This window comes from Salvia splendens, chromosome 20 (genome assembly GCF_004379255.2).
Source record: "Salvia splendens isolate huo1 chromosome 20, SspV2, whole genome shotgun sequence".
Taxonomy (NCBI): Eukaryota; Viridiplantae; Streptophyta; class Magnoliopsida; order Lamiales; family Lamiaceae; genus Salvia; species Salvia splendens.
Genome location: NC_056051.1, coordinates 26954826 through 26973313, shown reverse-complemented (window position 1 = coordinate 26973313; position 18488 = coordinate 26954826). Strand labels below are relative to the sequence as shown.

Sequence of the window (18488 nt, the reverse complement as noted above, 5' to 3'; positions counted from 1 at the left end):
TTAATTGAATAAATGTTATAATTTAAAATTTTACTACAATTTTATTGTTAATTACTAATTTATAAAGTAATAATAATTATATTAATATATAATTATAATTATATTTAATTATTTAATAAATTATTATTATTATTATTATTATGATAATAAAAATTAAATATAAATATTAATAATATAGTTATAATTATGATAATTTGAATTATAGTTATTTATTTCCTGAAATTAAGTATGGTTTATACTTTTAAATTATTTTTAAAATATTGTAATAAATAATAATAATAATAATAATAATAATGATAATAATAATAATAATAATAATAATAATAATAATAATAATAAAACTATACTATATTGCATTAAATATGTAAGAATCCTAAAACCAGGAAAAAGAATAACTAAGAAAAGTTAGGATTCAAAATCCTGGAAAGTTGTACTAACTTTCCTTGTTTTAGGATTTTAATTACTTTCTCAGTTTGATTAAAAACGGAAACAAACACAGGAATTTAAAATTTAAGGAATCAGATTACTTTCCCAGACAGAATCCTGGCGACCAAACATGGCCTTTGTATTTACATTTGGTTACCATCATTATCAGTTTCATAATTTGATTATTTTGGTAAAACTCTGTGTATATAAAATAACTCCAAATTTGACCCAAAACCCGAATTCCACACTCCACCCCTTTTACCGCTCACTCTCTTCAATTCAGACCCCACTGATTGTTTCCCGCAATGGGTTCGTGTTGAAGTTGTGTTTACGCCTCAGAAATTCGTAAATTGGTTAAACCCAGGAGCAAATTTTGAATCTTTCGGTGCGCCATGAACGCTCCAATTATAGGTATACACCTCTCTCTTTCAATCTAATGAACCCCTTTTCTCCCCTTTTTGCTGTTTTTACAAACATCGTCGTTTTCTGGGTGCATGCAGACCCGCTCCAGGGGGACTTTCCCGAAGTGATAGAGGAGTATTTGGAGCGTGGAGTTATGAAATGCATCGCCTTCAATCGACGTGGAAACCTTCTTGCTGGTATGATTTTGTTATGATTTTGTATATCTTAATTTCAATTCAGTTCTGTTGTTGCTGTTGTTGTTGTTGTTGTTGTGTTTGCTATCAACAATGTAGCTGAGTATGGTGGCTGAACAGTTCATTACTTTACTTGGTTTGAGTGTTTACCTGGTGATGTTCGGTTAGTTAGACAAGATAATACCGGGATACAATATTGGATAAGTCAAAGTAGACTTTATCTTGGATCAAATTAGTCATAGCGTGATAGCGGTGGAGGTGAGATGGATAATCGGGCTGAGATAGATACATTGGTGTTGGAAAGAAATCAATCAAGGATCAATTAGGCACCAAGAATTGATATGCACACATTAATGATAATTGATACTAGGGCAAATCCTTACCATGTATAGAAGATCTCGTTTGTGTATTTAGGCAGCCTCCTTTCTCCATTGTAATTGAACCGATTTATATGAATAAAAGAACTAGCCTTGAACAATTGGCACCGGCCATGTTTTTGAGAAAAATGGCGACCGAACATGGCATATAGTCATGTACAATAGTGAGAACCGATCGGGCCCCTATAGTACTATTTTGTCTTGAAACACTAAAGGAATTGTTCCCCACTGTTCTGTTCGTGGGAAGTCGAGCTGTGTGGCTCGTATGATTTGTATGCTTTCGACATTGGCTGTTCCAGTCTTGATGTTTCCTTCTGTCATGGTTTGATCTCTTCTGTGATTTCTGTTTCCGAATGCAACGGCCTTTTCTAGGTTCTCCGATGACATGTGTTGCTCCATGTTATGTGTCATAAGACTAGTCTAATTCGCACATAATAAAAAAAATGAGTTCTTGCGAGTTGCGACCCAAACTTCTAACTCTTTTGCCTAATTGATTAATAACTGGCCATTCTAATTTTTCTTGTTCTTTTTGCCCTTGTTGGTCTTGAACCACATTAGATCTCTCTTTTCTACTATTTGTTATCCGATGTGCTCGTTTGCAAGCTAGCACCTTTCTAACTCAGCTATCTGTTTTGTAAATTTTTTGCCTTGAACCACATTAGATCTCTCTTTTCTATTTGTTATCCGATGTGCTCGATTGCAAGCTAGCACCTTTCTAACTCTGCTATTTGTTTTGTACATTTTTGCCAGCTGGGTGCTCTGATGGAAGTTGTGTCATATGGGATTTTGAAACCAGAGGCATTGCTAAAGAATTAAAAGATAAGGAATGTGTTACCGCAATAACAAGTGTTTGTTGGTCCAAGTATGGCCACCGCATACTGGTGTCAGCTGCAGATAAGACATTGACTCTTTGGGACGTGGTCAAAGGAGAGAGAATAGCTCGAATTGCCCTGCAACAAGCTCCTTTGCAAGCTCGTCTGCATCCTGGTTCATCCACTCCGTCATTTTGCCTAGCTTGTCCTCTGTCATCAGCGCCCATGATCATCGACTTGCTCACAGAAACCGTAACTGGGCTTCCTGTGTCGTTGTCTGATACAGGGAATGGTGCTACCCCTCCAATACGAAATAAATTTTCAGACGGATCTGCTCCATATACACCTACCGCCGCGTGCTTCAACAAGTACGGAGATTTGATATATGTAGGAAATTCCAAAGGAGAGATACTGATAATTGATAGTACAAGCCTTGAAATACTCGGTATAGTTTCTGTACCGGGGAGTGCTGTCATAAAGAATATCGTATTTAACAGAAGTGGACGATATCTTCTGACAAACTCAAATGACAGAATCATCAGAATCTACGAAAACCTTTTGCCACTCAAAGGAGGACGTGCAGCGCTGGGTAAAGCTAACCATGAATCAGCTGAGCAAGATGAAGATGAAAAGTTAAAAGCTGCAGGATCGAGGTCTCTGGCTCTTTTCCAAGAGTTTCAAGATTCGATCACCAGAGTGCACTGGAAAGCACCATGCTTTAGTGGTGACGGGGAATGGGTGGTTGGAGGTTCTGCTAGCAAAGGAGAGCATAAGATATATATATGGGACAGGGCCGGGCATCTTGTAAAAATTCTCGAGGGCCCAAAAGAAGCATTAATAGATCTGGCATGGCATCCCATTAAACCCATAATTGTTTCCGTCTCCTTGACTGGCTTGGTCTATATCTGGGCAAAGGATTATACGGAGAACTGGAGTGCATTTGCTCCTGATTTTAAAGAGCTTGAAGAAAACGAGGAGTATGTGGAGCGAGAAGATGAGTTTGACTTGGTGCCTGAAACAGAAAAGGTGAGTAGTGCTTTGGTTTTTTCCACTTTGGTTTTCTTTTGTTTGTTCCTAACTGAGATGTTAATATGTTTCCAGGTAAAAGATTTAGGTATCAACGAAGATGAAGATATTGATATTTTGAACACCGAGGGAGATTCTGCCTTCAGTGATTCAGACATGTCCCAGGGAGAAATACGCTTCTTACCCCCTGATCCATGCCCCGATGTTCAGATGGAAGATGGGCTTGTTGTAAATACTTCAAAGGAAGGGGAAATCAGTGAGACTGAATCTCCTCTTTCCGAGGAGGCAGGGCAAAATGGCCTTCTAACAAATCACGAATCCAGTCCCCTTGAAGGTAAGCTTTTTGTTATCCTTGCAAGTTGCTTAAAGGACTTTGATGCCTTTTCATTTATGTCATGTAACATATATCTAAGCAATTATGATATTATTCTTCCCGGCTTCAATTAAAGTGATTGCAATTATTTTGCAGAAGACACAGGAGGAATGCGCTTAAAAAGAAAGAGGATGCCTTCAGAGAAGTTTCAGGATTTTGAAACTGAAAGTATTAAGAAGCCACCTCCAAAGTCAAAACCATAATTTAATTTACTTGGAGCTGTAAGATGTCTTGTAGTTTTAGGTTTCTAGTCTTAGTAGTTGTGAAGGATGTTAACTTTGACTTGCACCATACCTTCACTTATTGTCTTCTGCTTCCACATAAGTCAAGATTCTTATATTTGAAGTTATGTTCATCAGAAAATATATCCAATTTGCCTCAATATTATTATAATCTGCTGCAACTCTTATTGGGGGTGTTCGGTTTTCAAGATTGTATCTCGAGATTAAATTTGTAGTGTGTTTGGTTCATGAGATTCAATCCCACAACTCAATCCTAGATGGATAATCATGAGATAATTAGTCATAGCTAACCCCCTATGACTAAAATAATCTCATAACTCAATCCTAGATTATATCTTGGTATTATTTTATCTTCAAAACCGAAAACTACCATTGTTGTTTACAGATAGACTTTACGGGTTCCACTGCATTGATGCTTGGCTCATGGCAGTGTTTTTCGTCTTTACCTTCTAATTTATCGATATTAATGGTTTTTCAATTATGATTTAATGCAAAAATACCTCTTTGTTGATTTTGATGGCTATTGTGGTTTATATTTCTTGTTTGTCTGCATTACTGGTAGAGTATGCTTAGAGATTGAGCCATGTATATATACGTGTCAGGTTTATTCTTTCTTATCACAGGAAATTTGTGTATTCGATTTTCAGTCTCTCCGGTTGTTCTTGCATATTGGAGTTTCACCCGCCATCCTCATTAATACGTTAAGTTAATGAAGTTAGTGATTTCCTTCTGATATGGTTGTGTAAAGACTATAGAGCATACATCTAAACACATTAAGGTATGTTCGGAATTGAGGAAAATGAATTTTATTTCTTTACCACTTTTCATATTCTATGTCTATTATATCTATCAAGTTCCTCATATTCTTGTGTAGTATACAAATTGAATCATAAAGAAACTATTTTTTATCTTTTGCAGATACGAAGCTGTAGGTGACATAAGCAGTGAGTGCCACGATAACGAGCATAGCCGTCCCCATATTCACCAGCAACTGCCTTTCTTCATTGAGCTCCGTGAGCCCTTTCGTCTCCTTCTTGTGTTTCTGCTTTTTTGAAGCTCTATATGATTCTTTGTCATCTGCGTTCGCGGCTCCGTCTTTCTCCAATTTCTTCATCTTGGTAGTCTCCTTACCTTCCTTCTCTCTTGCTTCCTCGTCTGGTTTCTCTGATGCAACGTGCTTTTCTTTAGTTACATTGCTTTCTTTATTGACATCAATCTTGGAAGTTACATTTCCAGTACTTCTCATTGGGGTAAAGCTCCTTCCTCTCCGATCACCTTCCTTATCTGGCGGGTTTTTTGGGTCGACTGATGCCTTGTTGCTAGGTTCAGCTGATGCCTTCAGAGGCTCTAAACTGTTCTCTTCCGCAGATTGGCTTGTACCATCAGCTGGAGAAGCTTTATCTTGGCTCTTTTCCAGGATAGGTTGCTTTTGATTGCCATCCAGACCACGTTTCGTCTCCGGATGACCTGATAAATCTTGTTGTTCAATACCACCTTTCATGTCACTAACTTCTGGAGTACTTTCTACTCGACCCTTTTGAGGAGTGGGTTGCTTTCGGGTGCCATCAACGCCTCCGCTTCCCGTTGCATCTTCTTTCCCAACTTTCTCTCTTGGGACTGAAATGCTAAGTATCCCGCCATGGAACTTGGCACGAGCCGAATTCATTTCACCATTTTCTGGAACTTGAAAGTTCTCCTGAAAGCGACTCCATCTGTTGCCACCTACAAGGCGTTCTCCACGAACCCGGATGGTGTTTCGTCCTTCCAAGGTAGCCTTGACCTGCTCCTTCATGAAACCTGCAAAAGAAAGGGTGAAATTCTCGAGCTTTTTTTCCGATTTTAGCCACGATAGTGTTTTGCATACGCTATTTATTTGATCTGATTTTGCAAAAACGTCGTTTTAATTCTCGTCTGATTATGCCACATCAGTTAACCATGCACGAATATTTCTTCGGATGCAAAATTAGATCAAATCAACATCTCATGAATTAACACAGCATATATTACCGGTGTATGCAAAACTAGAATTTGATAACTCAGTATGCTTACGCACCAGGAAGATAAATACTGAGAATATGAGATTCATCGTCTTGCTCCCATTCAAACTCTGGCGTGAAATCATCGTAGACTGGTCTTGCGACGCCTGACCTTGTTGTCCGTCTAGAACTAGCGCCACCGCCACCTCCACCTCTCGGCCTCATTGCCATTTCCTCTGCAATTGGTTTTTATCTCAATGTGGTAGGGTCTATTTTGAACTATATAACAGCAACTGTGTGTGTGTGTGTGTGACAGCCTCTTGATTTTACATGTATATATACACACACGAGTTTCTTGATATGAATGAAAATCATTGCTTTGCATTAGGGTTACTTGTATTGCTTTGTTGGGATTTGGATTGGTGAAGATGCAATGTAGAAAGAATTTCTTTTCCTCAAAGATATAACTAACTCTGAAAAAGTGATTGCTTTTCAAAAGGGATGAAAACTGGTGATATTACTTGACCTTCTATCCCAAGTAAGAATTTTTCCTATATTTGATTCTTTGCCTTTTTCTTCATCTCTTTGAGAATTGTGATGACACGACGTTTACTTGATTATCCATGTTACAATGTGTTGAGATATTTATGCATAAGTTATCCTTCATCTTAAATGCGAAGTGATGGTTTTTGAATTGTGAATGAAACAAAAAACTCTAATTCACAATTTCAAAGCGAGTTTGAGTTGTGAATGACAATCAAAAACTCTAATCCACAATGAAGAATATTCGGATGGGTAAGTAGATAGCTTATTATCCAAGCCCCCTGGCTCAAGTGGTTGAGGGGCAAGGATATCGCGTCATCCCAGAGGTCACGTGTTCGACCTCTGCGAGGCGCATCTTGGGGATTAATTTCCTTTCGGTGGTAAGACGCTTCACCTCCGACCGTTAGGCCGGACCCACGTGTTCGACCCATGCGAGGCGCATCTTGGGGATTAATTTCCTTTCGGTGGTAAGACACTTCACCTCCGACCGTTAGGCCGGGGGTCCGAGTCACTTCGGGGGTAGATGGGGAACCAACGGAAATAACAAAGTAGAACTATTATTGTAGGACGGATGGAGTACCTAATTTGGACCCACGTGTTCGACCCCTGCGAGGCGCATCTTGGGGATTAATTTCCTTTCGGTGGTAAGACACTTCACCTCCGACCGTTAGGCCGGGGGTCCGAGTCACTTCGGGGGTAAATGGGGAACCAACGGAAATAACAAAGTAGAACTATTATTATAGGACGGATGGATAACGGTCGGAGGTCTGAGTCACTTCGGGGGTAAATGGGTAACCAACGAAAATAACAAAGTAGAACTATTATTATAGGACGGATGGAGTACCTAATATGGTTTGATTTCAGTTAGTAAATTCATATGAATTTATATGAATGTATTTGGATGGGTGCGCAAATATCCATTCCAGTTTGATTTCGGTCACCGACACACCGCACGAACGCACGCAAAAGCAGTCATTTTAATAACTATGTTGTCGGTGGGGTGACCTAAGAGGAATTGTGAATATTTATTTATGTTATAAAAATGAACTTAAATGTTGGCATAACTACTGACCCACTTCTATTCCTTTAATTTTTTTCATTCCACATTATTGTCATAGATTTTAATTGACTTTAATGCCATATTCATTGCTTTTTACAAATTTCTTAAATTAGTTTATAAATTGTACCTTCAATAACTTTATTTAATCATATTACTCCATATGAAAGTAACACTTAAGAAATTTAAAATAAAAATATAATTGACTTCAGAGGAGTACGAAACATGAATCTTGCTTTTGATAAAAATATTAATTAAAATGCGAGGAAAAACAATGAAATTATCACAAGAATATAGACCTGAATAATTTTCTTTCATTACTATCATCTATTTGTAGACTAATTCCTATAGAGATTATGGTGCGTAAATCAATATAAATTAATCTATGTACTTTTTAATATTTTTATTATTTTGATCTGTAGTTTGATCCGAGAACTATAAATATGCTTATGAATGAATATGTGAAAATGGAATTTGGATTTTACTAGTATAAATAAATAAATAAATAAAACACTATTGCAACAAACTTTTTAGCTCTAACAAACTAATACATGATTCAGATGCTAATGATTATTTAATCCATGTAACTTGCATATTAGTATAATCCAAAAGAAAATTAATGATATGTGATACATCAAGTTTGGACTTTTATTAATATAATGATAATATAATCCAAGTGGGGTGTGAAAATTTTAATCTATACGCATATTAGCATCATGTGTATGTGACTACCTGATTTATATACTTATTTGATAAAATAATAAAACTAGAACGAAATTGCTACACTTCATCTTTTGTTTTTATTTTTATTTTTTATTTTTATTTTTGTTATCTACACTATTTGGAGTAAATAATAGTAATCCAATATATTACAAATTACAAATGATCATAAATTATTTATCAGTTTAATATTTTAAATATGGTTTTCTTTCTCTAATTATTTTAATTTACTATATAAATTTATTTATTAAATTACAAAAATATCTTTGTTATAACTGACATTACTATAACTGATTATGTTATTGGTCAAATATTATTTTTCAAATAATAATAGTAGATGTATGACTTAATTGAAGCCGGGCCCATAAAGTATGAAAAGTTGGAGTGCAACACATAAATTCAAATTCCAATTTCTCACTTTTTTGACTTATCTTTTATATTTGAAATTTCATATGTTGATATTTGAAAATTAAAAACCTTCAGCCTCATCCACGTTACTTGACGGCGTTATTACAAGAAAGTAAATCAAATTTATTCAACCTTGTATTAGCTATTAAAAAAAAAAGAAATTTTATTATTCTTTAAACAAGTGTTAGTATTGTTAGTTGGATGTTAAACTAATAAAAGGTTAGATTGTTGTAAAATATTAGAATGCATCAAGTTAGAGGGATATAAAAGTTACTCCTATAACTTATTGCTTATTTTTTTGTTTATTAATACAGTATTGAATAATTTAAATTAAAATATATTTATGCACAACATTTATTCAATTTCTTGCTAGAATTGTTCCAGCGAAATTGTGGGAGTTTTGTATTTCTTTTTTCCTGTTATTAGTCTAATTATTATTTGTAAATTCCATTTTAACATTTTCTACTTTTATTTTAGAATTACAATCATACTCACACAAATCCGATTTATTTACTTTACTTAGAGATGGAAGAATTTTATTCACATTGTTTGATATTATTGTTGACATCCATCAAACTTCGACTTCTTAATCGAAGATTAAAAACCTTATCAAGTCATGAATCTCAAAGCGATTAGAATTATTTTTGGAGAAAAACATTGATAGAGCTTTTCCTTTTTCAAATTTCAAACATTATCAACTCATTTATTGAAAATATAGAATTTAAATACATTTGTCTTTAAAAAAATAAAATATTCCCATAAATAAATAAAAAAAGAAAAATAGACAAACCAATGAGGCAAATAAATCAGCAGCAACGGCCCGACATTAGCGGCTTCGAGATTCGAGAGAGAGGGCCAAAACCTCCATTGGTTGAGAGAGAGCAGCGAGTTGCGCCCACGTTTGCTCGTCGTGGATTGTGGCAGCGGTGAAGGAAGTGTTTTGTAATCCAATTCATTCGAAGATCTTGTCGCTCAGATCGGGAGCAGAAAGGAGGAGGAAATTGAATCACATTTGTGAGAAATCTCTCTTGTTTTTAAACAAATTAAGCTCTGTTTGTTTGAGAATCATTTGGATTGTGATATTTGGCTCGATCTGCTTGTTTTTTCTTAGTAATCTGTTGTTTCTAGCTGCTGTTGAGCTGTTTTTTAGTGTTTTTGTTTTATCTTTCACTGAATTAAAAGGATTTAGGGGGTTTTAGCTTTCTGCCATTTGATATATGCAATTTCCTTGTTAACGATCATTAGTTTGAACGGAAGTGTAGATAGCTATTATTTTTCGATTAATTAATCTATGTTGTGTGAAGTGTTCTTTCCATTTCCTTTTTGAATATATGCCTAAAAATGAATTTGATTTTGCAGCATTGTTGAGCAATTTCACAACCAATTATCTTTTTCCGATATATTTGCCCAAACATCTATCTGAATCGAAAAAATTAGCTTTTTCTTGGAGTTGTTTTCTGGCTGTTAGCTATCATAATCAATTGTGATAGATAGAAAAGTTTTCGTTGAAAATTAGGTATTTGGTTCACAGCCTTAGCTTTATGTTGGTGCAGGAAAATGGGGAGAGGTGTTGTAGGTCTTCGTATTGATAAGAAGATGAACACGGTCAATGAAAGATCGAATGGCACCATCCGTGTTGCTCCAAAAGCAGTACCGGAGAAATCTGGAAAGAATGATTATGAGGTGGAGGATAATAACATAAAAGCTAGAATTCCAGACGGCTGCGATGAAAAACAAGACGTGCTAGGGGTGAAAAGCACCAATCACCAACCCGAGGAGAAGATTATTAAGGCTGATGTTCACAAGTCTCCTGAGAAATCGCCAGCAAAACCTACATCTGCTAATGGGTCTGAAAGCAATGATTCGGGTACAGAAGTTTTGCCCAAGTGTCGTGATTCACTTTCTCCAGGATCAGCAAAGGTGAGTGTTTCCTCTTTAAGTATCACATTAGTTTCGTATGTATCTTCCCAGTTATGTCTTTGGAGGATGTCCACACTACGTCAAGTGGTTTCCAATTGTTTGCATCGTGATTGACATGCTAGTTGTTTCGTTATGGCTTAGAGTCTCTAGCAAGTATCGATTGTTGGATGTATGTTCCACATTGTTATTGTAATTTTCATTGTTGGTGTTCTATATATGCTATGTAAGTATAATATTGATTGCGGAGATTCAACTTTCTTGCTGATGATGGTTGTTCCTGTTCCAGCCAATTGCTCATTTGTCTTCAAGGAAGCTGATGCAGCCTCATTGCAAAAATTATAACGATGAAGAAGATAATTGGTCTTTGGCTTCCTCGTATCCTATGGCTGTATTTTTCTTTTTACTTGATTGGTTTTGCACGCACTTTCTTTTCTTTATTTGAAATTTAGCAGTACGCTTTTATGCTAGTTCCTTAGCATTTGTAGTACTGCAACTTCTGTAAGGACGAGAGTCACAGTTCCGGTTGCTCCGAGATTCAATTGTGTAAACCGTTTAGAGAGGCGTAAGGAGGTACATTGTATGCTGAATGAAGTCGAATTTCGTATTGTTTCTAGTTCTTTACGTTTCTTATCGTTTCTCCCCATCTTTCATTCTTAGTTTTACACTAAGTTAGAAGAGAAGCACAAAGCCTTGGAGAAAGAGAAACTTGACTATGAAGCTAGAACCAAGGTATGGCTTTCCTCTGTATTGTATTTCTTTTCTCGTCCCTCTTATTCGAGATTATTACAAAATTCCTGTTATAACCTACACCTGAATATGTAGGAAGAAGAACAAGCAGCAATAAAGCAGCTTAGGAGGAACATGATGTACAAAGCAAATCCTGTTCCTAGCTTCTATCGTGACGGTCCTCCACCGAAAGTCGAGCTAAAAAAGGTATTCATTTTCCTACAGAGCTTTGCTTGCTCTACTTAAAATGACTGATTCATGTATATTATGCCAAGGTAAATCGTTTTTGCATCTTGCAAGTTCGTGTCATTTTGGACTAAATATGTTTATACGCAGCTGCCTGTCACCCGTGCCAAATCACCAAACCTAAGCAGGAGAAAGAGCTGCGGTGATGCAGTCAAACCGACTCCTGAGGACAAGGTATCCTGTGGACAAGCATCTCGTCACAGTGTAGGCGTCTACAGAGAAGGCAGAGCTTCTCCTCTTCAGAAAAAGGCCTCTCCCGTCACCCCTAAGGGTAAGGATCAAACTTATGCGCGAAAGGTGAATGGATCGATCAAAGCCAAGATTCCTACGAAGCAATCTAAAGAGACGGTCGAAAATTCTCAAGCAGAAGAGCAGGGGAATGCTGAAATTGCAGCTCAATCTTGAACTTGTATTGGTAGTTGATAGATTTATAATTAGCTGGAAAACTCTCTTCTGTTTCCTTATGTTTGATCAAAATGGTTGTATGTTTGTGCAAGTCAACTTTGTTACATGCAGTGACTTGCCAAAGGCGATGCCTAAATTCTGAGTTGTATATTTTGTGTAATTTATTACTACAACCTATGCAGCTATGCTCTTACATGCAACACAATTCAGTTAAAAGTGAAAATGTGTCACTTAGATCGTGGGATGGGAGGGGTACATTTTGTTTCATCACAAAGAAGTACTACATTCTCTATCATGTAGGAATAGGGCGGAGAAAAATATCGAAAAAATGATATATTGCTCGTATCGTATTGAAAAATATCAAAAAATTATCGAATTTTCGGTATATCGTAATTTTCGATACGATACGATATCATATCGTAAATTTTCGATACGATAACGATATGAATTTCCTTATATCGCGATATATCGTTTTATATCGAATATACGATATATATCAATTTTTTCGATATACCGAATTATATTGAAAATCAATACATATTGAATTATCGATATATACTGTATATATCGAAATATATTGAAATTCAATACATATTGAAATTATATTTTTTGATATACAGGTATTTGAAACGGTAGGATATTTCGGTATATCGTATCGATCTTTGATATATCGTTCTAAACGGTATATCAAATTTCGGTACAATATATCGAAATATCGATACGGTAATGATATTGATATTATCCATATCGAAAGTTCGATATATCGAAACTTTCGATACGATAACGATATGAAATTCTTTCATATCGATATTTTCGATACGATACATGATACAACGTTTTCGATACGATATATCGTATCGACCCAGCCTTATGTAGGAACTTTTAATGATAAAATCTTGGTTATTTTCATCCTTTTAGAAATTACATATCAAATCTAGATTCACTTTTAAATTAAGGTCCATGATGAATCATTTCTTAATAATCGTGATCAAAACTAGGAAGTTAGAAAATTAAATATGCACAGAAGCTACGCCGATAAGTTTGGGCCTGGCTATTGCCCATTTTATCATTTAGAGGGCCCGATCGGCGGCCCATTTAAGGCCGAGAAGGGCGAATCTAATTAGTTGTAGATATTTTCTAGCCCAATTAATTCTAAAAAGCCCACATATACAAATCTTATTTTAGCCTATTACTCAAATTTTGTCATATAAGTATTCTAGATCTTATTTTGTCTAACACTTATATAGAGAACTAATAAAAATATAAACAGACTCAATTAACATAAAGAAATTGACTTTCTCACTGATTTTCGGTTTTATAAATAAAATAAATAATAATTACTTTTGTTAAGAATGTATTTGTCCAGATTAATGAGATAGGTGGAGTGAAAAAATAAGTAACACAACAATAAGGAAAAACAGAAGGTCATTTAGGGTTTGCATCTAATTAATTAGCACCCCTGATGCGTTCACACATAACACGTCAACGTTGTGCACAAGGGATCAACAATCATTTTATAAATGGAATAAATTCCAATCAATTCCAAAAAAAAATATGATAGCTAAGATTTGAACCCTTTCCAAAACAACTTGTAAGAACATAAAGTTTCCAGCACCATTATCTCAACCAAACAAAGTGAAATCCTAATACCAAATTAACAATCCTACAAAACACCACAAGAATCAAGATCAGCAACCATTCAATGTTTTTTATTCTAATTCCACATATAAATAGAGTATAGAGTATTATCTTATTCAAGAAGTGTTGTACCTCACTATTATTAGAATAAAGCAGTACATACCAACAAAAATAAGTAGATAAGACATAGTGGCACAACCTCTGGAATAATTAAAAGTACATACCAACATAGATAACTAGATACTATACAGTGCCACAATGTGAAATATGTGGTGTTATCCCACTCCTTGAAGAGATTGGTGCACACAAAGGAAGCAGGAGCAGGAGCAGAAGCAGAAGCAATAGAGCGATGAAAGATGTACTCATGGTAAGCAGAGTGATTTGGAGCCACCTGAGTTTGGTAAGAACTATGGTAACTCCAGCTGTGAAAGCCAAGGACATCATTATCAGAGCAACCCCGAGCAAAGGTGCGAGGGCATGGATGACTAAGACGGTATCACCCCAACTGAGCCCAGATAAGAGCCGTGACAACAAGGATTGAAGTAACTAAATCCTATTAAATGACTCTTTAAATAAGAGTAACTAAATTTATTTGTACAATAACTAAAGACTCCCTTAGAGTATCCACAATAGGGTGGAAACTTTCACCCGCCCCGCCACTTTTTTTGTCCACAGCCACTTCTGATTTGTCCGCGGCCATAAAAAAAAGTTTCCACAGCAATAGTGGACACTTTTTTTAGCCACATTTCACTTTATTTTGTTTTTTTATATTTTAATTCAATTATAATTAAAATTATCGGACTGTAAATAATTAGAAAACGAGATAATGAAATAAATTAAAATTGAAAACTAAATTTTCGTCGTATTAAAGTAAGGGGAAAATTATACAACAAAATTTCATCTATGGAATATACAAATTTTAGGGAGAAAAAGTAGGAATAAAGAGTTGGAATGGTGTGAAAATAATTAGGGGAATGGGGCGTATTTATAGGTAATTAAACAAATTTTTAAAAAAATGAAAAAAAAAATTGTAAGAGGTGCTTACTGCTCATGTAGCTGTAGCACACCTCCTCATGTAAGAGGTGCTTACTACTCACTCGTACATGTTCTAATGAATTCCTCTTCATGTAGCAGAGGTAACAATAGTTAATAACTGTTGTGATAAGCTGAAACGTTGCTATATTTTGTTCACTAGGAAAATATGAATCTTAACCTCATTTGTCATTAAGCATATTTGATAGGGGAATAATTAAACCAAATACAATGAGCAATTCTCTTGGCATTTAAGCCCTATAATTAATTGTCATTACCTCTATTTGACTATTTACACTGTGACATACAATACAAAAACCAAGAAACAATGGATGACAAAAAGCAGTTAAAAATGGAGGGTAAGAAGCCGCGCAATAACCGCTTTTCCCTTCCCACACTTCCCATATAACCTCGCCAAACCCATATTTGCTCTAGTTGGTGGTGCCATTTCCCAAACCTTCTTATACATAATTATATTCCTTCAAAACTCAAAAATAAATAAAAAGAAACAACCCTTATTTCCCCAGGCCACCACCCCTCCACGGCGGTCTAAGGCGGCTTCCCCCACCTTCCACCGCCGTGGCTGCCATCTCACCACCGTTGTTTCCTCCCGTCTAACACTACATTTATACTTAAATTAATTCCACATTAACAATCCATTTGATCTTCAATCTTCAATTGAATTAATTGACCATGATTGAGGCATCGGAGATAGCCGATCCCTCACCGGAGTCGTCGGCTCCTCCCTCGTCTGACGAGAGCGAGGAGCTGCAGCGGCTGGAGCACGCGCCGCCGTTCTGGCAGAACAAGCGGCGCCTGTCGAAGCAGCTGTCGATGTGCGAGCTCCCACGCAACATCGCGTGGGAGAGGCGGCGGCGGCGCCGGTTCGTCCAGCAGGAGCGGCGGAGGACCGAGGATCTAACCGACGAGGACCTGCACGAGCTGAAGGGGTGCATCGAGCTGGGGTTCGGGTTTGATGAGGAGAACGGGCAGCGTCTCTGTATGACGCTGCCCGCGCTCGACCTTTATTTCGCGGTGAACCGGCAGTTCGTGACCAGCCCCATCTCTAGCCCCGGCAGCAACGCCTCCGCGCCTAGCCCCGGGTCCGAAGGGCTCGGGACCCGATCCTCCTCGTGCGGTAGCGATTCTGATTCGTGGAAGATATGCAACCCGGGTACGTACGTACACTTGTCGCTTAAGCGGTTAATTGCCTATAAAATCACGAAAAATGGGTCATTTATGCAGTGTTCCACAACTTTCAAAATTTGGATGATAAATAATGATGTTTCAAAAATTCTCTGCCAAATTTGTTTATTAACGAAGTCGTATAGTCCATGTTGTCGTATTAATACATGCTTATGTTCACTATTCACCAACATCATTGAAATTTTACTACCCAACAACTTAACATAACATTTGCCACGAAAAAATCATCGTGGAACAATTACGATTTTCTTAAACTTTATAATTTATTATTTAAATTTTGAAGTTATAAACTAGAATTTGATCAAATTTTATGATTTTACGTGCAATTAACCTTAAAATTTCTTCATCCATCCGCTAATAAAAATCCAGTTTTGGCAATTTAGGCCTCCGTCAATAAAAGCATCATTTCATTTTAACTATAAAACTATAAGTAGGTCATGTATTTCATTATCTCATTTAACTACTCCTTATTTATTAGTATAATATTAATATAAAAAATATATCACATTCCATCAAATTTTTCAATTCACATTTGTGTCGAAAAAAAATGAGACTCCTCTCCGTGGAAAATCAAGAAACTGAATAGTTCATGCTTTTGGAAGCATCATTTTTAATTGAGTCGCAAAATCAACTTTAATTAGAATTGCAATATCAATCAAACAATTAAATTAATTTCTTATGACGCAGGTGATGATCCTCAGCATGTGAAAACAAAGCTAAGGCATTGGGCACTCGCCGTTGCTTGCTCTGTGAAGCAATCCTCTTAAAAAGGGGTGAATCATTTACCAGAGAGAGAGAGGTGTGTGTGAGAGAGAAGCTTGCTGTGATTATCTAAAGAAGTAAGCTTTTTAGGTCATCATATATTGTGAAGTCAATAATTTCTTTAAAGATTGGAACGACCATATTATTTACAGTTACATCATGGTTAGACCCTTAGGCAATTTTGTTCTCCATATATTGTTTTACTTTTTTTTTCCATATTTTTAACATGGAAAAAAACGTAATCACACAATGAAAATTGGAGTAATTTCATAAGAAGTGGCCAGTTATAATATGGGCATATATATTTTTGTAACATGCCCATTTCTATCTACTATTGTACGTTTTTGTACTACTATTCCTTCTATGTGATGTGAGGATTTCTCTTTTATCAAAACATTGTGTCCGTCAAATTTGTAAAGAATGGATAAGTAGTTTAATATTTAAAATGCTTATATCGGCATCGAGACAATAGTCATTGACTCATTATAACACGGTTTTATGCTCGATCTTTGTTAATTGTATACATTAATTATACTAGTATATTAGGTTTTTTTTCAATGCATAATTACGAATTTACGATGAATTGCTTGAAAAATTATGAATTATTTGGCCTCACACGTGTTTCGAAAAAAATTGAAAAAACTATTAAAATTCATCATTTTTACTGCCTATTGTTAAAGTCGCAAGACAAGCCTAGAATTCATCAAAAACTCATAATTTTCTAACAATTTTGCCCTACAAATTTTATCAAATTCCTTTCGGTTTTTACTAATATAATTAATTGATTCTAGATAATTGTTTCAGAATGATAAAATTAATTAATATGTCTGTACCCAATTTATTTCGAAGAAAAAGTAGATCATCTTCTATATCCACGATCTCAGTGTTGGTTTGATGTTCCAATAAATAATTACGATTTTATAAAGGTTAGGATATAGTTGAAAATTGTAAAAAATATATATATATAATTAATAGTATTATTAAAGATTTAGAGATTTTTAATTGAGATAAAATTAATAAAAATCACAAAAGAATACAAATTTTTTGGATTGAGGAAAGTGGCAAAGATTGTCTATTATGAGGAGTAAGAGCATCTCCAGTGGGCGGACATCCCACTAGGACATCCCAAAAACACCTCCTGCCACGTCACTAGGACTTCCCATCCCACTGCCACGTCACTAGGACATCCCCTCCTATGTCCGCCCTTCCCACTAGGATATCCCGCAATAAAAAAAATCACAATAATTTAATTACGTAAAAACGGAAATATAATTTTGACACGGAATACGGGAAAGCAAAATACGGGCAAAAATACATATTCATAAAACATAAAAAAACATAGTTAGAAAAAAAAGCAAAATACATAGTCATTCAAAAAAAGAAAAATACATAATCCAATGGGCCCGGCTCACTCCGCGCTGTCCTCGTCTCCCGTGCCGCCCCCGTCACCCGTGCCGTCACCGTCGCCCGTGCCGCCCCCGTCGTCCCCTCCTCAAAAGAGAAAGTGTCTATGCCGGTGAACTGAGTATCCGGAACATAAGTGGAAGGGGTATCAGTAGACTGCATATCCACAACCGGCCGATAGACATCGTCCGCTAGTGGTTCAGGGCCCCTGCCACCCCCTCCCACATGCATCATCCCCGGCATCATCCCCGCCATCATCCCACCCATCTGCCCCATCATATTTGGGGTCATGCCCCCCATCCCCATCCCCGACATCATCATATTTGGGGTCATGCCCCCATCCCGGCTGCCCTGGGCATCATACCACCCATACCGCCCATCTGTCCCATCCAATTGTACATATAAGGGGACATCATCCCACCCATCCCACCCATCTGTCCCATTCCCGGTACTGTTGTCGCATTTCCGCTGGCCGGGGAGTTCCTATCGTTCTCCATTAAAAGTAGAAATGAAATTTGTAGTAAAAGAAGAGAGAAACTTGTTAACAACAAGTGGTGCAAATGAAATGAAGTTCAACGAGCCGTATATATAGG

General features: G+C 36.4%; 4 protein-coding genes across 4 annotated transcripts; 3 read left to right on the top strand and 1 right to left on the bottom strand.

The window, feature by feature from the left end:
• The first annotated feature begins 679 nt into the window (after positions 1 to 679).
• Positions 680 to 3975, top strand: LOC121780598 (protein RBL-like). Its single transcript, XM_042178206.1, has 5 exons — positions 680 to 837; positions 927 to 1025; positions 2150 to 3237; positions 3313 to 3571; positions 3707 to 3975. Exons 1-5 carry the CDS (start codon positions 819 to 821, stop codon positions 3811 to 3813), a joined length of 1572 nt encoding a protein of 523 aa, XP_042034140.1. The 5' UTR covers positions 680 to 818; the 3' UTR covers positions 3814 to 3975.
• A 658-nt stretch (positions 3976 to 4633) lies between these two features.
• On the bottom strand, positions 4634 to 6294 carry LOC121780756 (inactive protein RESTRICTED TEV MOVEMENT 2-like). The gene is made up of 2 exons (XM_042178380.1): positions 5906 to 6294; positions 4634 to 5649 (listed from the first exon to the last, which is right to left on the bottom strand). Exons 1-2 carry the CDS (start codon positions 6057 to 6059, stop codon positions 4751 to 4753), a joined length of 1053 nt encoding a protein of 350 aa, XP_042034314.1. The 5' UTR covers positions 6060 to 6294; the 3' UTR covers positions 4634 to 4750.
• Positions 6295 to 9350: 3056 nt separating this feature from the next.
• LOC121782798 (protein WVD2-like 1) lies at positions 9351 to 12069 on the top strand. Its single transcript, XM_042180746.1, has 7 exons — positions 9351 to 9570; positions 10110 to 10476; positions 10763 to 10851; positions 10962 to 11046; positions 11134 to 11205; positions 11299 to 11409; positions 11539 to 12069. The coding sequence occupies exons 2-7, from the start codon at positions 10114 to 10116 to the stop codon at positions 11851 to 11853; spliced, it is 1035 nt and encodes a 344-aa protein (XP_042036680.1). The 5' UTR covers positions 9351 to 9570; positions 10110 to 10113; the 3' UTR covers positions 11854 to 12069.
• Positions 12070 to 14976: 2907 nt separating this feature from the next.
• LOC121781923 lies at positions 14977 to 16944 on the top strand. The gene is made up of 2 exons (XM_042179629.1): positions 14977 to 15697; positions 16417 to 16944. The coding sequence occupies exons 1-2, from the start codon at positions 15217 to 15219 to the stop codon at positions 16494 to 16496; spliced, it is 561 nt and encodes a 186-aa protein (XP_042035563.1). The 5' UTR covers positions 14977 to 15216; the 3' UTR covers positions 16497 to 16944.
• Positions 16945 to 18488: the final 1544 nt, after the last annotated feature.